Source organism: Limulus polyphemus, unplaced genomic scaffold, assembly GCF_000517525.1.
Source record: "Limulus polyphemus unplaced genomic scaffold, Limulus_polyphemus-2.1.2 Scaffold1363, whole genome shotgun sequence".
In the NCBI taxonomy this organism is placed as follows: domain Eukaryota; kingdom Metazoa; phylum Arthropoda; class Merostomata; order Xiphosura; family Limulidae; genus Limulus; species Limulus polyphemus.
This window is the reverse complement of record NW_013666973.1, coordinates 226,743-241,298: the sequence shown is the minus strand read 5'-3', so window position 1 is coordinate 241,298 and position 14,556 is coordinate 226,743. Positions and strand designations below refer to the sequence as shown.

Below are 14,556 nucleotides of genomic sequence, written 5' to 3'. Positions count from 1 at the left end.
GAAACTCTTATTCCCATTGGTCGAGCTCATATGCATTACTGTCAGTGGAACCTCCTCAATCAATGGATCCCTTGGGTCACCCTCTTACTCTTCCTTCCACAATCAGGGCTGGCCTGACTTGGTGACCAGACAGGGACCAGACCACTGTGGGAGTTCTGCTTCCTACACCAAAATCAGATTTATATCTGTTCATGGATGCATCTTTAGTGGGTTGGGGTGCTTATTTTGACACTTGGGAGATTTCCGGTCTCTGGTTGGTTGAGGAGTCTTTTCTCCATATTAACATTCTTGAATTTATAGTGGTTCTTCGAGCTTTATCCCTCTTCCTTCCTCTCCTGTTGGGGTGGTGGTGGTGGTTTTGGTACACTCCGACAAATCCACAGTGGTCACTTATATCACCAAGCAAGGGGTGCCAAGTCCAGGTCTCTGTGCTTTCTGATCTGGATCTCCTTTTCTGGACCCACAGTTACCTATTGGTTTTCTTAGTTTGCCATGTTCCTGGCATCCTGAATCTGGTTGCAGATCGTTTATCTTGACCCAACAAGGTTCTTCCCATGGAGTGATCCCTTGATCCACAGGTCTTTTGGTGGGTGTGTTCTCAGCAGGAAAAATCTCATATCAATACTTTTGCCACCCACTGGAACACCAAACTTCTTTTCTTTTGGTCTCCCATTCCACACCTGCTAGCTCTGGAAATGAATGCATTCAGTCAAGACTGGAGAGGCCATCACATCTATGTTTACCCTCCTTTTTGACTCCTCCCCAGAGTTATGTCCCTAATCCAATCTAAACCACCCCATGTCTAGTTCACCAGGTGGCTCCATATTGGCTGGCACAACCATGGCTTCCATTGCTCTAATCTTTGCTTATCTTCCTCTACCCTTACCTCTGTCTCAGTCTCTACTCCATCAATCTTGGTCAGACATTATACATCCAGATGTTATCACCCTCTGTCTTTACGCGTGACTTTTGTCAGTTACATTGCCTCAGCACAGGGACTAACTTCACATGTTGCATCTTTGTTTTACAGATCCATAAGACCTTCTTCCATGTCCATTTACCAAAGACAATGGTGTACCTTTTGCCTTTGGTCTCTTCGATGTGGTTTCCATCCTTCAAACCCTTCCGTTCCTAAACTTCCCTATTCTTCAGCTGGTTGTTTGACCAAGGCTTGTCCACTTCAACTGTGTCTAGCTATCAGGCGACCTTGTCAAACACCTTCTGTTTCTCCAAGTTTCATAAGGTTTTGTCTTCCTCTGTCATTTCCATCCTTTTCTGCTCCCTTCGGGTCATGTGTCCTCCATGTTCCTTTGATTAGCCTGCTTGGGATCTCAAATGTGGTCCTATATACCCTTTCTCATCTTTCCTTTGAACCTTTGTCATTGTGTTCCATTTACCTAAAGACCTATTTTCTTCTCATCCTCACTTGCAGATGTCATCGATCAGATATTTATGCCATTAATGTTACCAGAATTCTCTACCATTCCACTTTTGTCATACTATATCCAAACCAATCCTTCCTTCCTAAGACTATTCTACCCATGAAGGTTGTTTAGCTTTCACACCCATTTCCTTATCTTCTATCTCCCACCTGTACTCCCATTTTGATCCAGTTTGGCTTCTTTGTCTTCTTCACTCCTTATGGAGTTATGTCGCACATACTGCCTCCTTTCGAAGTGTGATTTATCCTCTGTCACACTAACTGATTGGGTTCATCAACTCATTAGGCTGGTATATTTTGACTTTTTCATGGAAGTTTACCACAGCATTTCTTCTCATCAAATTCATCATATCACCATGTCTTTGGCTACTCGCCTTCATTGTCCGTTAGAGGAAATCGTTCAGGCCAGAACGTTGACTACTGCCAGTACCTTCATTGCTCATTATGTGAATAAGCTGGCTGTATCTTCCTCAGGTTGATATCTTGTCCCTCCCCCAGCAATTCTCTACATGTCCATTTGCCTTTGAGTGGGTTAAGTATTATCACATCATTTCTTTTATGTGGTAGATGTTGCCTGGTTGGGTATGCTTTGCCTCAAACCTGCAATATTTACTGGTTATGCTATAATGTTCACTGTTAAAATGGGGTGTTCTACAAGACCACTGGTGGTATGCCCAATGGTATATCGATAAGTTTCACTCCACTGTTGACCATCACTCATGGATGTTCATGAGTAAAGTAAAAGGGAAGTTTTGCCCCTCCCTGCTAACCCCTTGGTTGAATAAATCAGGGATGGTTTTAAATTAGTAAACAATGGACACACACTGCACTTTCTTCAGTGTGATGTTCCTCCCGACTCCCCACTGCATTTACTTCCCCCTTTTTTGTTTTCTCTGAGTGTAGCAAGGGAATCCTTATCACTTCCCAGTTCCCAACTGCTGGGATGTTGGATCATGGATACTTCCTCCTAAGTGTGTTGTAGACTTTTAACTTACCATTTCTCCACTTAGTGAGAAGAGGGCAAAGCTGGTTTCCCTCCTTCTATTTTCCCTGGATGCTTATTCCCAGGTGGACAGTTGTCAGTTGGAGAAGAACCAGCCTATGCAAGATCCTGTTCATAATATCAGCTTCGGGATGACACTGACATGTTCCCACAGTTGTGTGCAGTAGAGGCCTCCTTCTCGTTAACCCTCTCACTGCGGGCTCAGTTATTTTTCTTAAAACATAGAACAGTAAATAAAGAAATATAGAAAACTGATTTTTTTCTACTCACAAACTTTGTACTTGTTTGCCCATTTGCCGTAATTTGCTGAGCCTTGTCAAATTTCACACGTGGAGGATGTAAAACAAAATAATTTTTTTAGGTTTTATATATTCATTTTGCAATAACCAAATATTGCAGAATTCCACTGTAATTTATCAGGCTTACTAACTAAACTGTATTTAAGTAAAAAAAAAATGATTTTGGGGCAGTATTTTCACTTACCACATCCTTCAGCGATTCAAGACTGAGAAAACCACCAGTTGGGACATTCTGAGCTTTCATTTGGTTATTTGCACATCATAGAGAGAAGTAGTTGTATGTAAGCAAGTATTTCCAAAAATGGAAAGAAGTGAGCAAGGCCACAATGTTTGATTCACTATATGTAGCAATATCTTAGCAAATAGAAAAGACAGGAGGTTCTTATTTCATATTCTAGCTTCTCAATATTGGTAATTTGAGTTTCTAATTTGTAGGAAACTATAGACTTTGTATTTGGACATCAATTTGACATATAATTTGAACCAAAGCTGTATTCAACATACCACATGACACACAAAAAAAATTGATATTTAGAAATTTTGTTTTAATAATTAATTTTTAAGTTAAGAAATTATCTAATGTATAATACTGAAATTTGAATTATAATGTACAATGTGACACCAAACTTATTGGCATACATTCATATAATAGTAAATGAATAAAATTTATAATATAAGTCTACAAACATGATGACATGCCCTTTGACCCCAGACCATAGGAAGACCTGTAGTGAGAGGGTTAATTCTGTTTGCAGGTGGTTCCATCCCTGCTTTTAAGGTTGAGTTTGGGGGACTTAGTATGCCCTGTAAAATCGGCAACTGGGCATACATAAACTGTTCCTACAGTTGAGCAAATGTTCCATATGTTCCTCATAATTCTGGGTGCAGGATGTCTCTTCCCTGCCTTTATGGTTTCTGTGAGTTAAGATTTCTGCTCTTAATTTCAGTTACAGATATTGCCCTGTTCTTATGTTTGGGTTGAGGCAATGTCATGACCCCATAATGCCAAGTTTGGTTTGTTGTACTTCTTGCTCCTTCAGTGGTTTTGAAGGTTTGTCTAGTTTTGGCTGCATGCTAACTTCCTCTTCGTAATTCCAGTTGCTTGACGTATGACACACTGTTTACGTATGGTTGGGGTTCATGTGTATGTGTAACACAGTCCACATGCCCTAGCCACAATGTGTATGCTACTCTGTAATTGTTTTTATCTGATCGATCCTCAACTGAGAATGAGTTGTGGAACCTTGTCTGTCCGATTGAGGTTGGGTATATCAGTAGCTAAGTTTGGTTGATTTTTACCATGGATTGCATCTTTCAGAACGAATTACACTTGTGCACATCCTTTTTTCCCACCTGTATCAGGTTCATTTCATTTTCCCAGAGTGAAGGGCATCCCTGTTCTAGAAGTAGTGCTGTGCCCACATGTGTGCTTCTGTCCACCTTGGAGCACACCCATTCATTCCGGACAGTTGCTTTTTGCTTGGTTTCATTGTTGTGTGCCTACGTTGGCCCCTCCACCATTGTGTGTGTGTGGAGGTAAGACCGTATCAGAAGTTAATATTTTTCTTACAGTGAAAGTGTATTTCTGATAGATACTTACCTCAACTTACACACTTATCACCCTTCCTCCCCACTGCTGGACTTATTCTTTTAGATCCTGCCAATTCTCGAAAGTGAGGATTGATTGGGAATAGCGGAGGGAGCTAGCTGAGCCAATATAGTGCAATACTATTGGTGGAGAATAGTCACATGATATGTACATATTCAGTAGTGGTGCAAAATTGCTGGGGTATATAGACTAGTGTGCTGAGCGTGAAAATATTTTTAGCAATATTTAGAGGGCAGAAAGAAGATCGAGATAGTTTTGTGTGAGAAGAGGTAACTATAGGAAATAAAAATTCAGTGTAAGAAAATGTTAACATTTCATTAATATTCAAGAAAAAGAATTTGAACTAAAAAAGTTAATATTAATAAAGTTTATTGCTTTGCTTCTATCTTAATTTTTAAACATGTTAATGGTTACTAACTTTGAATAATTTGATTAACACGGTGGCTGCCACATAATAAATTAAGTATAAATAAACTTAAACATTCAAGAGGTGCTAAGAAACAGTCCCAAACACATATGCCACAAAAGAAATTTGACTTTGAAACATAACTGTCTGTGACCCATGCAGTCCATAACTAAAAGTCAATTGTAACTCACTGGTGTGGCACATGTTAAAATAATATAACTATAGTTTTTTAAGTATTTGTGTGAGCACGTTTCTTAAATATAGGTTTATTAATTAATCAAGTGATCATTTTGTATTTTAGATTACAAATTTAATAATAACTTATGTTACAGTGGTATCTACAAATATTTCCAGGGAAACGTTTTTTGTTGTTGTTTTTTTCTGTTCAGAATCAGTAATAAAATTTATTAAATGAATAGAAGAAGTTATTAAAAAATATGTTTTACTAGATCCCCCCGATCACCATCGTAAGGTGGTACTAAAACAATATTGTTGAAAGTATGTAAAATCTTATGGTCTAACTGAGTTTATATGTTTGAATTTTGTATTGTTTATAGTTTGATAATTTTATAAACAGTAACTGATGTTTTCACAGTTGTTTAAACCCTAATTTTCTACAGAATGAAGTGCGTAATGATGTTCTTTCAACAATTCGCATCACTCCAGAATGGAAGAAAAGGGTCTTGAATAGCGATTTTTCAAAGTACATTGTGAGAAGGTATGCACTTGTCAAGAATGTTGTTTGATGAAATAATAGATAAAGTCATCTTTTAATAACTAGTCTTAAAAGAATTCTATTTGTTAGATAAATTTCATAAAGAAAATTTTGGGAATAAACTTTTTAAAAGTGAGATAAATAATACATAAAATACAAATCAAGATGTTTTTATTTGTAAATTGGTATTTATGAATAGTTTTCTCTCTAGGTTCATTGCCACCACCAATGGAGTTTTCCAGGTCTATCCAGGAACGGTAGTGGACAAGAAATATGACCCAACGAAACGAGAGTGGTTTCGACGAGCAATGGAACATCCTGGGAGGGTAGTTTTAACAGCACCTTACCTCGATGTCGGTGGAGCTGGTTACATTGTTACGCTAAGCCACACTGTTTATGAGGGAAGGTAAGTAGTTCTTTTCTATATTGGTAAATTAATTCAAGGATTTATAATGCTTGTGTTGCTTTTATGTAAAAAAAATGTGCAATGTTGATGGTTGTAACCCATCATCTATTAAATGTATCCTGAGTAAGATAGTTACAGACAAACACATTTGTATCTTACACTACAAATTGAATAGTAGTTATGATTTATAAACTTTACATTAACTAAAATCTGTTAAAAATAGTATCTGCTAGAATATTTAAGGGTTTACGTCATTAGTTAATTTGTATGTGGTTTAGTAAACTTTTTTTCTTGTAAATTTCTTAGACCTAGAAGTGCCTTTATTAAGTTTTGAAGAATTTTACCATAAACTGTGGAATTTTGTATTGAACCACTCTTTACCTTTAAAACATTTATGGTGTATTTGTTTGCTTGATCAATGTTTGTATGGCTAATAACTTTTTAATAACGTTTTTGTTTATTTGAAAAATTGGCTTGGATATCAGTGTTATGTTTAAAATAATTCTCCTCACTCCATTGGTTTTAGTTAACTTACAGTCAGATTTTATATTAGATAATGTGATGTGAAAATACTTTAATGGACATCACACTTAAGATTAAGTTTGTAAATAGGTTTTTTTAAGAAATAAGAAATTGGTTTTTTATTTAAAATTATTATATGCCTAATTCTATGCTTGTATTTGCCTTCTTCTTGGAACAGACATGCAGCAATGCATAGTTCATCTGACGCTATCAAAGCTGTTTTAGGCATGGACTTCACATTAGGATATTTCTACAAATTGTTAGTGGATGCAATCCCACTGTGTGAAAAGGATAGAGTAGTGTAAGTATTGATTTATTTAAAACTAGTCAGTGCTATGTCACTGTGTAAAATAGATAGAGTAGTGTAAGTATTGATTTAGTTAATACTAGTCAGTGCTACGTCACTGCGTAAAAAGGATAGAGTAGTGTAAGTATTGATTTAGTTAACACTAGTCAGTGCTATGTCACTGTGTAAAAAGGATAGAGTAGTGTAAGTATTGGTTTAATTAAAATAAGTCAATTCTACGTTACTGTGTGAGAAGGATAGAGTAGGTTAAGTATGAATTCATTTAGAACTAATAGATACTATCCTACTATGTGACATGGATAGTATGAATACTCATTCGGTTACAATTAACATATATCATCCCACAGTGTGAAAAGGATAGATAGGTAAAGTATGAATTCAAGAAAATTGCCATCTTGAACTTTAAGGAGTGGAATCATATCATTTACGTAAATTATGTAGTATTTTATCAATTCTGTGGGGTTTAATTAAATTCCTTTTGTGCAAAAAATTGTTTCTTTTTAAACTGTTTCATGCTTTATATTATTTGGTGGTGATATTAAAATATCACAATTAATACACAGTTAAGACTGAGAAGTAAAATTAAGCTACTTTGTAATGGACTAATTGTTTCAGTTACTCAAGCTTATCTGTAGTTTTACTCATATTTACTGGAGATGGTCATGGAAGTTAAAATTAAAACAAATTCTACCGAATGTTTTTACATTGATGCCACATGAAAGCACCAATTTGATATCGGGTATAGGTCCTATGTCTTAGTCGTGCAACTAATGCAAACTGTTAGAAGTTTTTTAAATTACAGAAGTATCTTTAGGGGATAGTGTTGTTTGAGATGTAACTTGTTATATTCTTCTTGTGATCGTACTATTAAATCTATATTTTAGAAAAGCGTAGAAAGAAGTTGTGATGAAAACAAATCACAAAATATGATGTATCGTGCCTTACGAGAAAATGGAAGCAACTTGTTTTGTTTCAGAATCTACGTATGAGTAAAATTTAATCCTCGGTTACATACAGTCTGTGTTTGGTGCACGACATAACTTTGATATTTGAATGAATTGCATTTTTTGACAATTGATATTGCCTCAAGACACTTAACAGTGTAAGATATTGGCATCCAGAATCATGAGAAATATTTTCATTCAGATGTTTCATCATGGATGATAAAGGCTACTTGATAGCTCACCCTGGACTTATTGAGCCAAATGGTCATGGACCTATTGAACAACAGCATGTAACACACAAGGTATATGTGTTTTAGAATACAGTCATTCTTTAATATAAAGAGTTCAAAACTTTTCAGTAACATCTTAGACAAATATTCAATTATTTTGGAATTATCAAGAGTGGTTGAATGTTGTTATTTAACTACCAGTAAAATATAAGCATTCTATCTTACATTGTTTTGAGTGTAAAAGTCATTGTTTTGTTGTGTTTATTTTAAATATAATAACAGAAGGCAACATTTTTTGGAATGTGAATATTCAGTCTATAATTATATTAGGTTTTTAATTTGATATTTATTGAGTCACTAAATTAAAATTTTTCACCTAATTATGAGGAAAAATGAAAATTTTTGGAGAAATCTAAAATTAAATTCTTACCAAACTTTCTGTTTTGACTTAAGAAGATCGAGGTTCAATTTTCTAAATCATGTGAGAGCTGATATTATTTTGCCAGTGAATATAAAAATTTAAGTGTTTGAATTATTCTTCAGGCTACAGTTTCCCAGAACATTTTTACTGAACAACTGAATTAAAATTAGAATGATTACATAAAGAACAAAGAGTTTAAATAAAACGAAACAGCATTAAGAAAGACTATTCTATTTATTTTTTTAAGAAAACGTTTAAAAACTGGTGTTTCAAGAGAATTAGTAGTTAGAAATGAAGTAGTACGAATTACAACTTTATTGAACAATGTATGTTAGTAATTTTTTAGGCTATGTTGAAAGTACAAATCAGCGTGTTATTTAAAAATCCATTTTTTTAATGTTGCTTTGTTAAATAATATTCACAATATTTAATAAGATGAGCTCTTCAGAAAAGTTCAAAATATGTAGCTGGCTCATTTATCAGAAAAAATACTTTTGTAATTTAATGGACTAATTACAAGTGGTTTTGTAATAAACATCGTAGACTTATTGAACTCTTTTATAAATTTAAAATATATTTTAGTTTATGATTCAGTCATTTTTTATACTTATTAGAATGTACTAAACGAACAAGTAAATCAACAGTTATTTATTTTTCAGGAACCTTTGGTAGCTAACGACATCGTAAATCATGAAGGATTTGTCAACAAAAAGTTGTGTAATAGTTTCAGTGATCGTACCATACAGAGATTTTATCAGGTGAGATGGAAGAGTGGTTTAGTAAACGATGCTTAAATACTGACAGCAGTCATATACTCGTGCAGTAATGTGTGTTATAAAAAGGTACTCAGTCAGGAAGGATATAAAGATTAAAGCTGATATATCACTATAGAGAGGTATATTTAATGAAAATACTTTAAATTGCACTCTGATTCACAAATAGTTAATCTGTACACTGGTAAAGAAATAGTTACTTTTACTTCAAGAAAACAAGTATATAAATCATATTTTTGTGTTGTTGTAAGTCTAATGACATTTTTTGTGTGATTTATAAAAAAGTAAAAAATCACTATTTTAGGTATCAAAGTACAAGTTTTAGGTGTTCTAATCAATAATAATCAAATTTTTCTTACAGTTTGATGTTACATTAGACAGGGTGTTGACCAACCTGGTTCGGGGAGAACATTGTGCTAAATATCAGGTAAGTAAAGATCTCTTTTTTTTGTTGTTGTTGTTGTTACTGTTTTATTTTACTAGTAAACAAAACTTCAGCATTAGTAGTTTTCCTTAGTTTTAGTTAGTCATCTGTCAAGTTTATTCATTGTTAGATACTGTTAATTCTACGTAGTTATAAAAAAATTAATTAAAAAGCTATATTAATTTTTTGTTCTCTTTTACCATTGTATTGATGACATCTAAGAAATTAAGTGTATTAAGTTATTTATTGTGGTTATTTAACATCAAATAGATATTGTTGTCTGACTGCTTAAAAGCATATGAAAGTATGATTTTCTCAATAATTATTTAGTTGCAGAAGAGTTGAGATTAGTTGGACAGATCATAATGTTATCATTAAGACTTTATGTATAATTAAACTGTAAACACATAGTTTGTCACATCATACTTGTAGATATTTCATAATGTAAAACTAGGAAATTATGCTTAATTAATATGCATGTAGCTATAAATACATACATATTTGTATATGTATGTATGTATGTACAACTTGTCACATGGAACTTGTATAATGTGTAATAAAGTAGGGTTTAATATGCCATTTCTATGTTACTGAAAGTGATCCTACTATCAGCATGTTCCATGGGTGTGATAGTTTGATTTGCTTTTTTTTGAGAGTTTTTTTATTCTTACAGATCACACTCATTCCTGGTACCAACTTATATCTTGGAATTGTGAATCAGACTTGTGAGGCTGTTACAGCTTTTTGTCCATGTAGTATGGTAAGTCTAAATATTTAGAAATGATACTCTACTGTTTTTCATAACTTACTGAACTTTCTCGTTAAATATTATAATTTCAATTGATTTGCCAATATGAAGATCCAAATTCTGAAATTAAAATGAATTTTTTTCTTTGTTCTTGAAATAAAATAGTAATTTTCGTTTCAAATGAAATTAAAATTGAAATCATCTGTTAACGTTTCCTTAAATAGTGTACAAAAATATTGATGTATTTTGTTATTTGATTGTGCACAAACAGTATTAGTAGTATATAATATTTTGCCCCCAGTGACTCAATGGTAAGTCTGTAGGCTTTCAATGCTAAAATTTGGGTTGTAATAACTTTGGTTGGCATATCACACACAGATAACCCATTATGAAGCTGTGTGTTTATCAATAACCAGACCAGAACTTAATATTTTGTATTCTTTGTTAAAGGTGTGATTAGATTTATGTTCTTTGACTTCTAGACTGACAGACTGTGTCTTAACTGTCATCGAATGGAGCAGAAAGAATGTGAATGTCCTTGTGAATGTCCGCTTGAAATGAACTTGTGTACAGGTCAGCTTGTGGATGAGGAAGATAGGTTAGTTGTTTTAACCAAGGCTTTAATAAAAAGGATTTTAACCCTCAAATTACTAATGTCTTTATATATTGACCACTACTGGACAATATTAAATAATTTTATGCTCTTTTGTCAATTAAACCACTCATTATAATTATAAAGAATTATAAGGTGAAAGCACTCATTAGCTAATTAAACTTTATAGAGAAGAGAAGCAATTATTGGTGAGAATAGTGCAGTAGTGACAGTATTTTTGTTAATGTTTTTTTATGACACATATATATTATGAGGAACTCTCTAATTAAGAAAGTCATGGAAACTTTGTGTATAAATAGTTCAGAAAAATGTTTTTAAAGTGATGTTGAAATATGAACCTCATTGGTAATTCGAGGGTTACATTTTGTTGTTGTTTTTATGATGATATTGGAGTGAGTGTAAATAAAGCTAACTGTGTAATAAATCTGACAGTAACTTAGAAATATGTTATTTCAGTTTATTTTAATAATATATATCTTGTATGCAATTTTTATCATTTAAGATTATATTAGCACTTGTTGAGTATATTTTATATAATTGTACTAACTAGGGCTAAGAAAATTTCATTTAGTTTTTCAAAAATTGAAACTATGGTGAAAATTTTGTTTTATTTATTTTTGTCTGTCTTGTAAAATTACACATTGATTGAAAAGTACCATTTTTCCAATTTGTATAGTAACCACAAAAGTTGAAAACGTAAACAGTTGTGTAACTTGAAATTCTTTTCTTCCATTAAAAGTTCTCTGTGAGGATGTGTCATTTGTGACAGGGGAGTCTTGAGTAAGGGAAAAACTGAAAGTTTGAAATTAGAAAAATATATATAATAATAATAATATGCACATTTTGTAGATGGTTTTTCTCGTGGACAAAAACCACATAATAGAGCAAAAAATAGGCACATAATGTTAGATATTATTGTGAGGAATGAATTTGCTTTTATTTTTTCAAACCATACTTAAAACATTTCCCTGTGCACTTAATCATAAAGAATAAATTTGTTTTCCCTGGCATAAGCAAAAAAGTTAAGTATCCTTCCACAAAATCTATCCGATGCAATGACTTTCATTATAAGAGAAAAATAAAATTAATCAAAATCGGGTGTTTTATTGGAAAGCATATTTTCTATTATGTAAACAGTGATTTTAGTCATTTCATATAAACCTGTTATTTTTCATTACCATGTCCTTTCATAAACATTTGTTTGGCCATTTGACAAAAAAAACTGTTGTTACTATTTTTTTTTGTTGATTATTTGAGTTAAACTTCACAAATGCAAGTAAATCTCAGTAAATTATTTTTGTGCAAGTATGGTGTTGAGGCTAAAAGTACTAAGCCATGAAACTATTAAAACAGGAAAAAATATATCGTTACATTTATGTTTTATTATAGAAATCCTAGCTGTCCATGGGAGCCAGAAGATCCCCAGCTGCCTTTTGTGGATCCTAAACATTTTAATTCACTGGGATCATGTTTTGAAAATCATTGCCTTTCTCGAATGACAGAGAGGTAAGAGACCACTGTGTTTTTTTTTTAAAGCTATATGCTTGAAGCTTTAAATTTGTATTAATTTGTGTATTTCATAATTTATTTCTTCTTGTATAAATTGCTTTTGCTTTAATAAATAATATTAATCATATTAGACTGAACATATAAAATGTTTATTTAGTCTTTAGAGTTGAAGTAAATGGTTAGAGAAACTACACTGGTAATTTACTAGAATCCAAGTCTGTATCGATTGTCAAAATATTTTCTGAAAATAAAACATTTTTACATTATAACTATATGTCTTAATCTATTATCAAACGTTGATAATTTTAATTTTTGTTGTTATTTTTACACAGAAAAATATTTAAGAAAAGTTTCTCTTCTTCCAAATTAAATGTGAAGTTAATGAACGTATTCCATTTGGATTGTAAAGTTATATATTTTTATTATGGTTTGCTTTATGTAATAATGTGGAATTTTCTTAAGGTTTTTATGCCAAATATGAATTGTTACCAACTCTCCACACTATTTCTTAATAAATGGAGCATGATCACCTCTTGTGCTTTTATTCTAGTGAATGTTTTGGTGTACTTGGGTGTGAATGGTGTCAGTTGGAAACCGATGGTGTGACACAGCTCAAGAAAAGCTACTGTGTGGATCAGCGTAAATGTTTTGGTGGAGTTTTGGGTGCAAGGACACCCTATGCAGATGAAATTATTGGTATGCTTTCACTGGTATTACGTTTAATTTTGTTAAATCAAATCGATTTTCTTGTTTTTTCCCAATGAATACTGTGTACTGCAAGGCTTGATGGTGTATTTATTATTTGGTCAGGCCAAGCTTTAAAATATTTCTGTTTACTGTAACCCGACTGACCATCTGAAATTGGGACCAACTGAGAGATTTTTTGACGTCATGACCGGCATTTTTTTTTAATATTTAACTATTTCTGCCAATATACTGACTCATCTAACAAAATTGGCCAACTTGAAAGTTTTATTCTCAAAAATTAATGTAGTTTGCAGTGATGTAGAAGGGTATCACCTGATTATCAATTGACAACTCAATGCTGCTTGGCCAATTCATTGAGGTTTCACGCTAAACTAATAAATACACAACCTGGCAGGGGAGAATTTACCATTGATGAACATTCATTAAAAACATGGGGAACACAAGTCTGTTCAGTTTATCCATCTCTGAAAAAATGTTCTCGCAGATTGAGGATTAGAATCAAAAATAAATTCATTTTGATTGTAAACTTATCCACATGGAGGGAAGTACTTTACTTGGTAAAGGAGATGAAATGAAAGAACAAACTATAAGACTGTTGGCAATAGTCAACTCAACTTTGTCAATTGAGGTCAATATGGACCAGTAAGGGCGTGTTACGAAATAATTTGAAATTTCTGTAATTCTCTTCACAGAATATATGTTTATAGTAATTGTATTCGTGGTTTATCGTGTTTTTTTTTAAGTGATCACAGAACTAGTGGTGTTTACAAAAAATTTTTTTGCCCAGCGGTTTGAAAAAAAATTTATATACATATTTACACTGAGTGGTCACAAGTAAATAGACACCTAATTTTTCGTCATTTAACTTATTTATGCTAACTAATTTGTGTTCACAGAGCACTATATAAATGAAAATGGTCTGCACATTAATTACCTTGTGCTACAACATGCCTAGAACTCAAGGTTCTATCGAATTGTCAGATTTTGTTAGAGGTAGGATAGTTGGTCAAGCAGATGGTGGAATAAGTCAGCGGCAAATTTCGCAGAATTTGGGAATCCCGCTTTCGACAGTCAACAGAATCATCATGGAGTTCAGGAAACACGGCAAGGAAACAACTGAGCAGTGTCCGGGTCTATCGGTGAGGACAAAAAGGGCTGTCAAGAGGAGCATCGAAATGGATCCCAGATTAACAACTGCAGAAGTGGTCAAAGTTGGTGGGATGAGCCCGAAATCTGTTCAACAGATTCACCACAGATTGGGTTATCATTGCAGAGCAGCTAGACGGAAGCCCTTATTAAGACCTGCCATCATAGTCAGACGAAAGAAGTGGGCAGGTGATATGATGACCAAGCCTCTGGACTTTTGGAAGACAGTATTGTTCTCAGACGAATCAAGATTCACTCAATTTTCGGACAGTGGAAGGATATGGGTCTGGAGAATGCCTCACCAAGAGTTTGGCTCAACATATTGTAGCCAA

At 33.3% G+C, this 14,556-nt stretch overlaps 1 protein-coding gene across 3 annotated transcripts in view; it reads left to right on the top strand.

The window, feature by feature from the left end:
• The window catches only part of LOC106463266 (VWFA and cache domain-containing protein 1-like), a 54,141-nt gene that overhangs the window by 34,472 nt on the left and 5,113 nt on the right, over positions 1 to 14,556 (top strand). For all 3 annotated transcript variants that reach the window (XM_022390710.1, XM_022390711.1, XM_022390712.1), the window contains exons 17-26: positions 5,379 to 5,476; positions 5,685 to 5,879; positions 6,580 to 6,702; positions 7,855 to 7,954; positions 8,963 to 9,061; positions 9,438 to 9,503; positions 10,174 to 10,260; positions 10,731 to 10,846; positions 12,251 to 12,367; positions 12,921 to 13,066. In XM_022390710.1, coding sequence (XP_022246418.1) covers positions 5,379 to 5,476; positions 5,685 to 5,879; positions 6,580 to 6,702; positions 7,855 to 7,954; positions 8,963 to 9,061; positions 9,438 to 9,503; positions 10,174 to 10,260; positions 10,731 to 10,846; positions 12,251 to 12,367; positions 12,921 to 13,066 — 1,147 coding nt within the window. The remainder of the gene's footprint in view (positions 1 to 5,378; positions 5,477 to 5,684; positions 5,880 to 6,579; positions 6,703 to 7,854; positions 7,955 to 8,962; positions 9,062 to 9,437; positions 9,504 to 10,173; positions 10,261 to 10,730; positions 10,847 to 12,250; positions 12,368 to 12,920; positions 13,067 to 14,556) is intronic.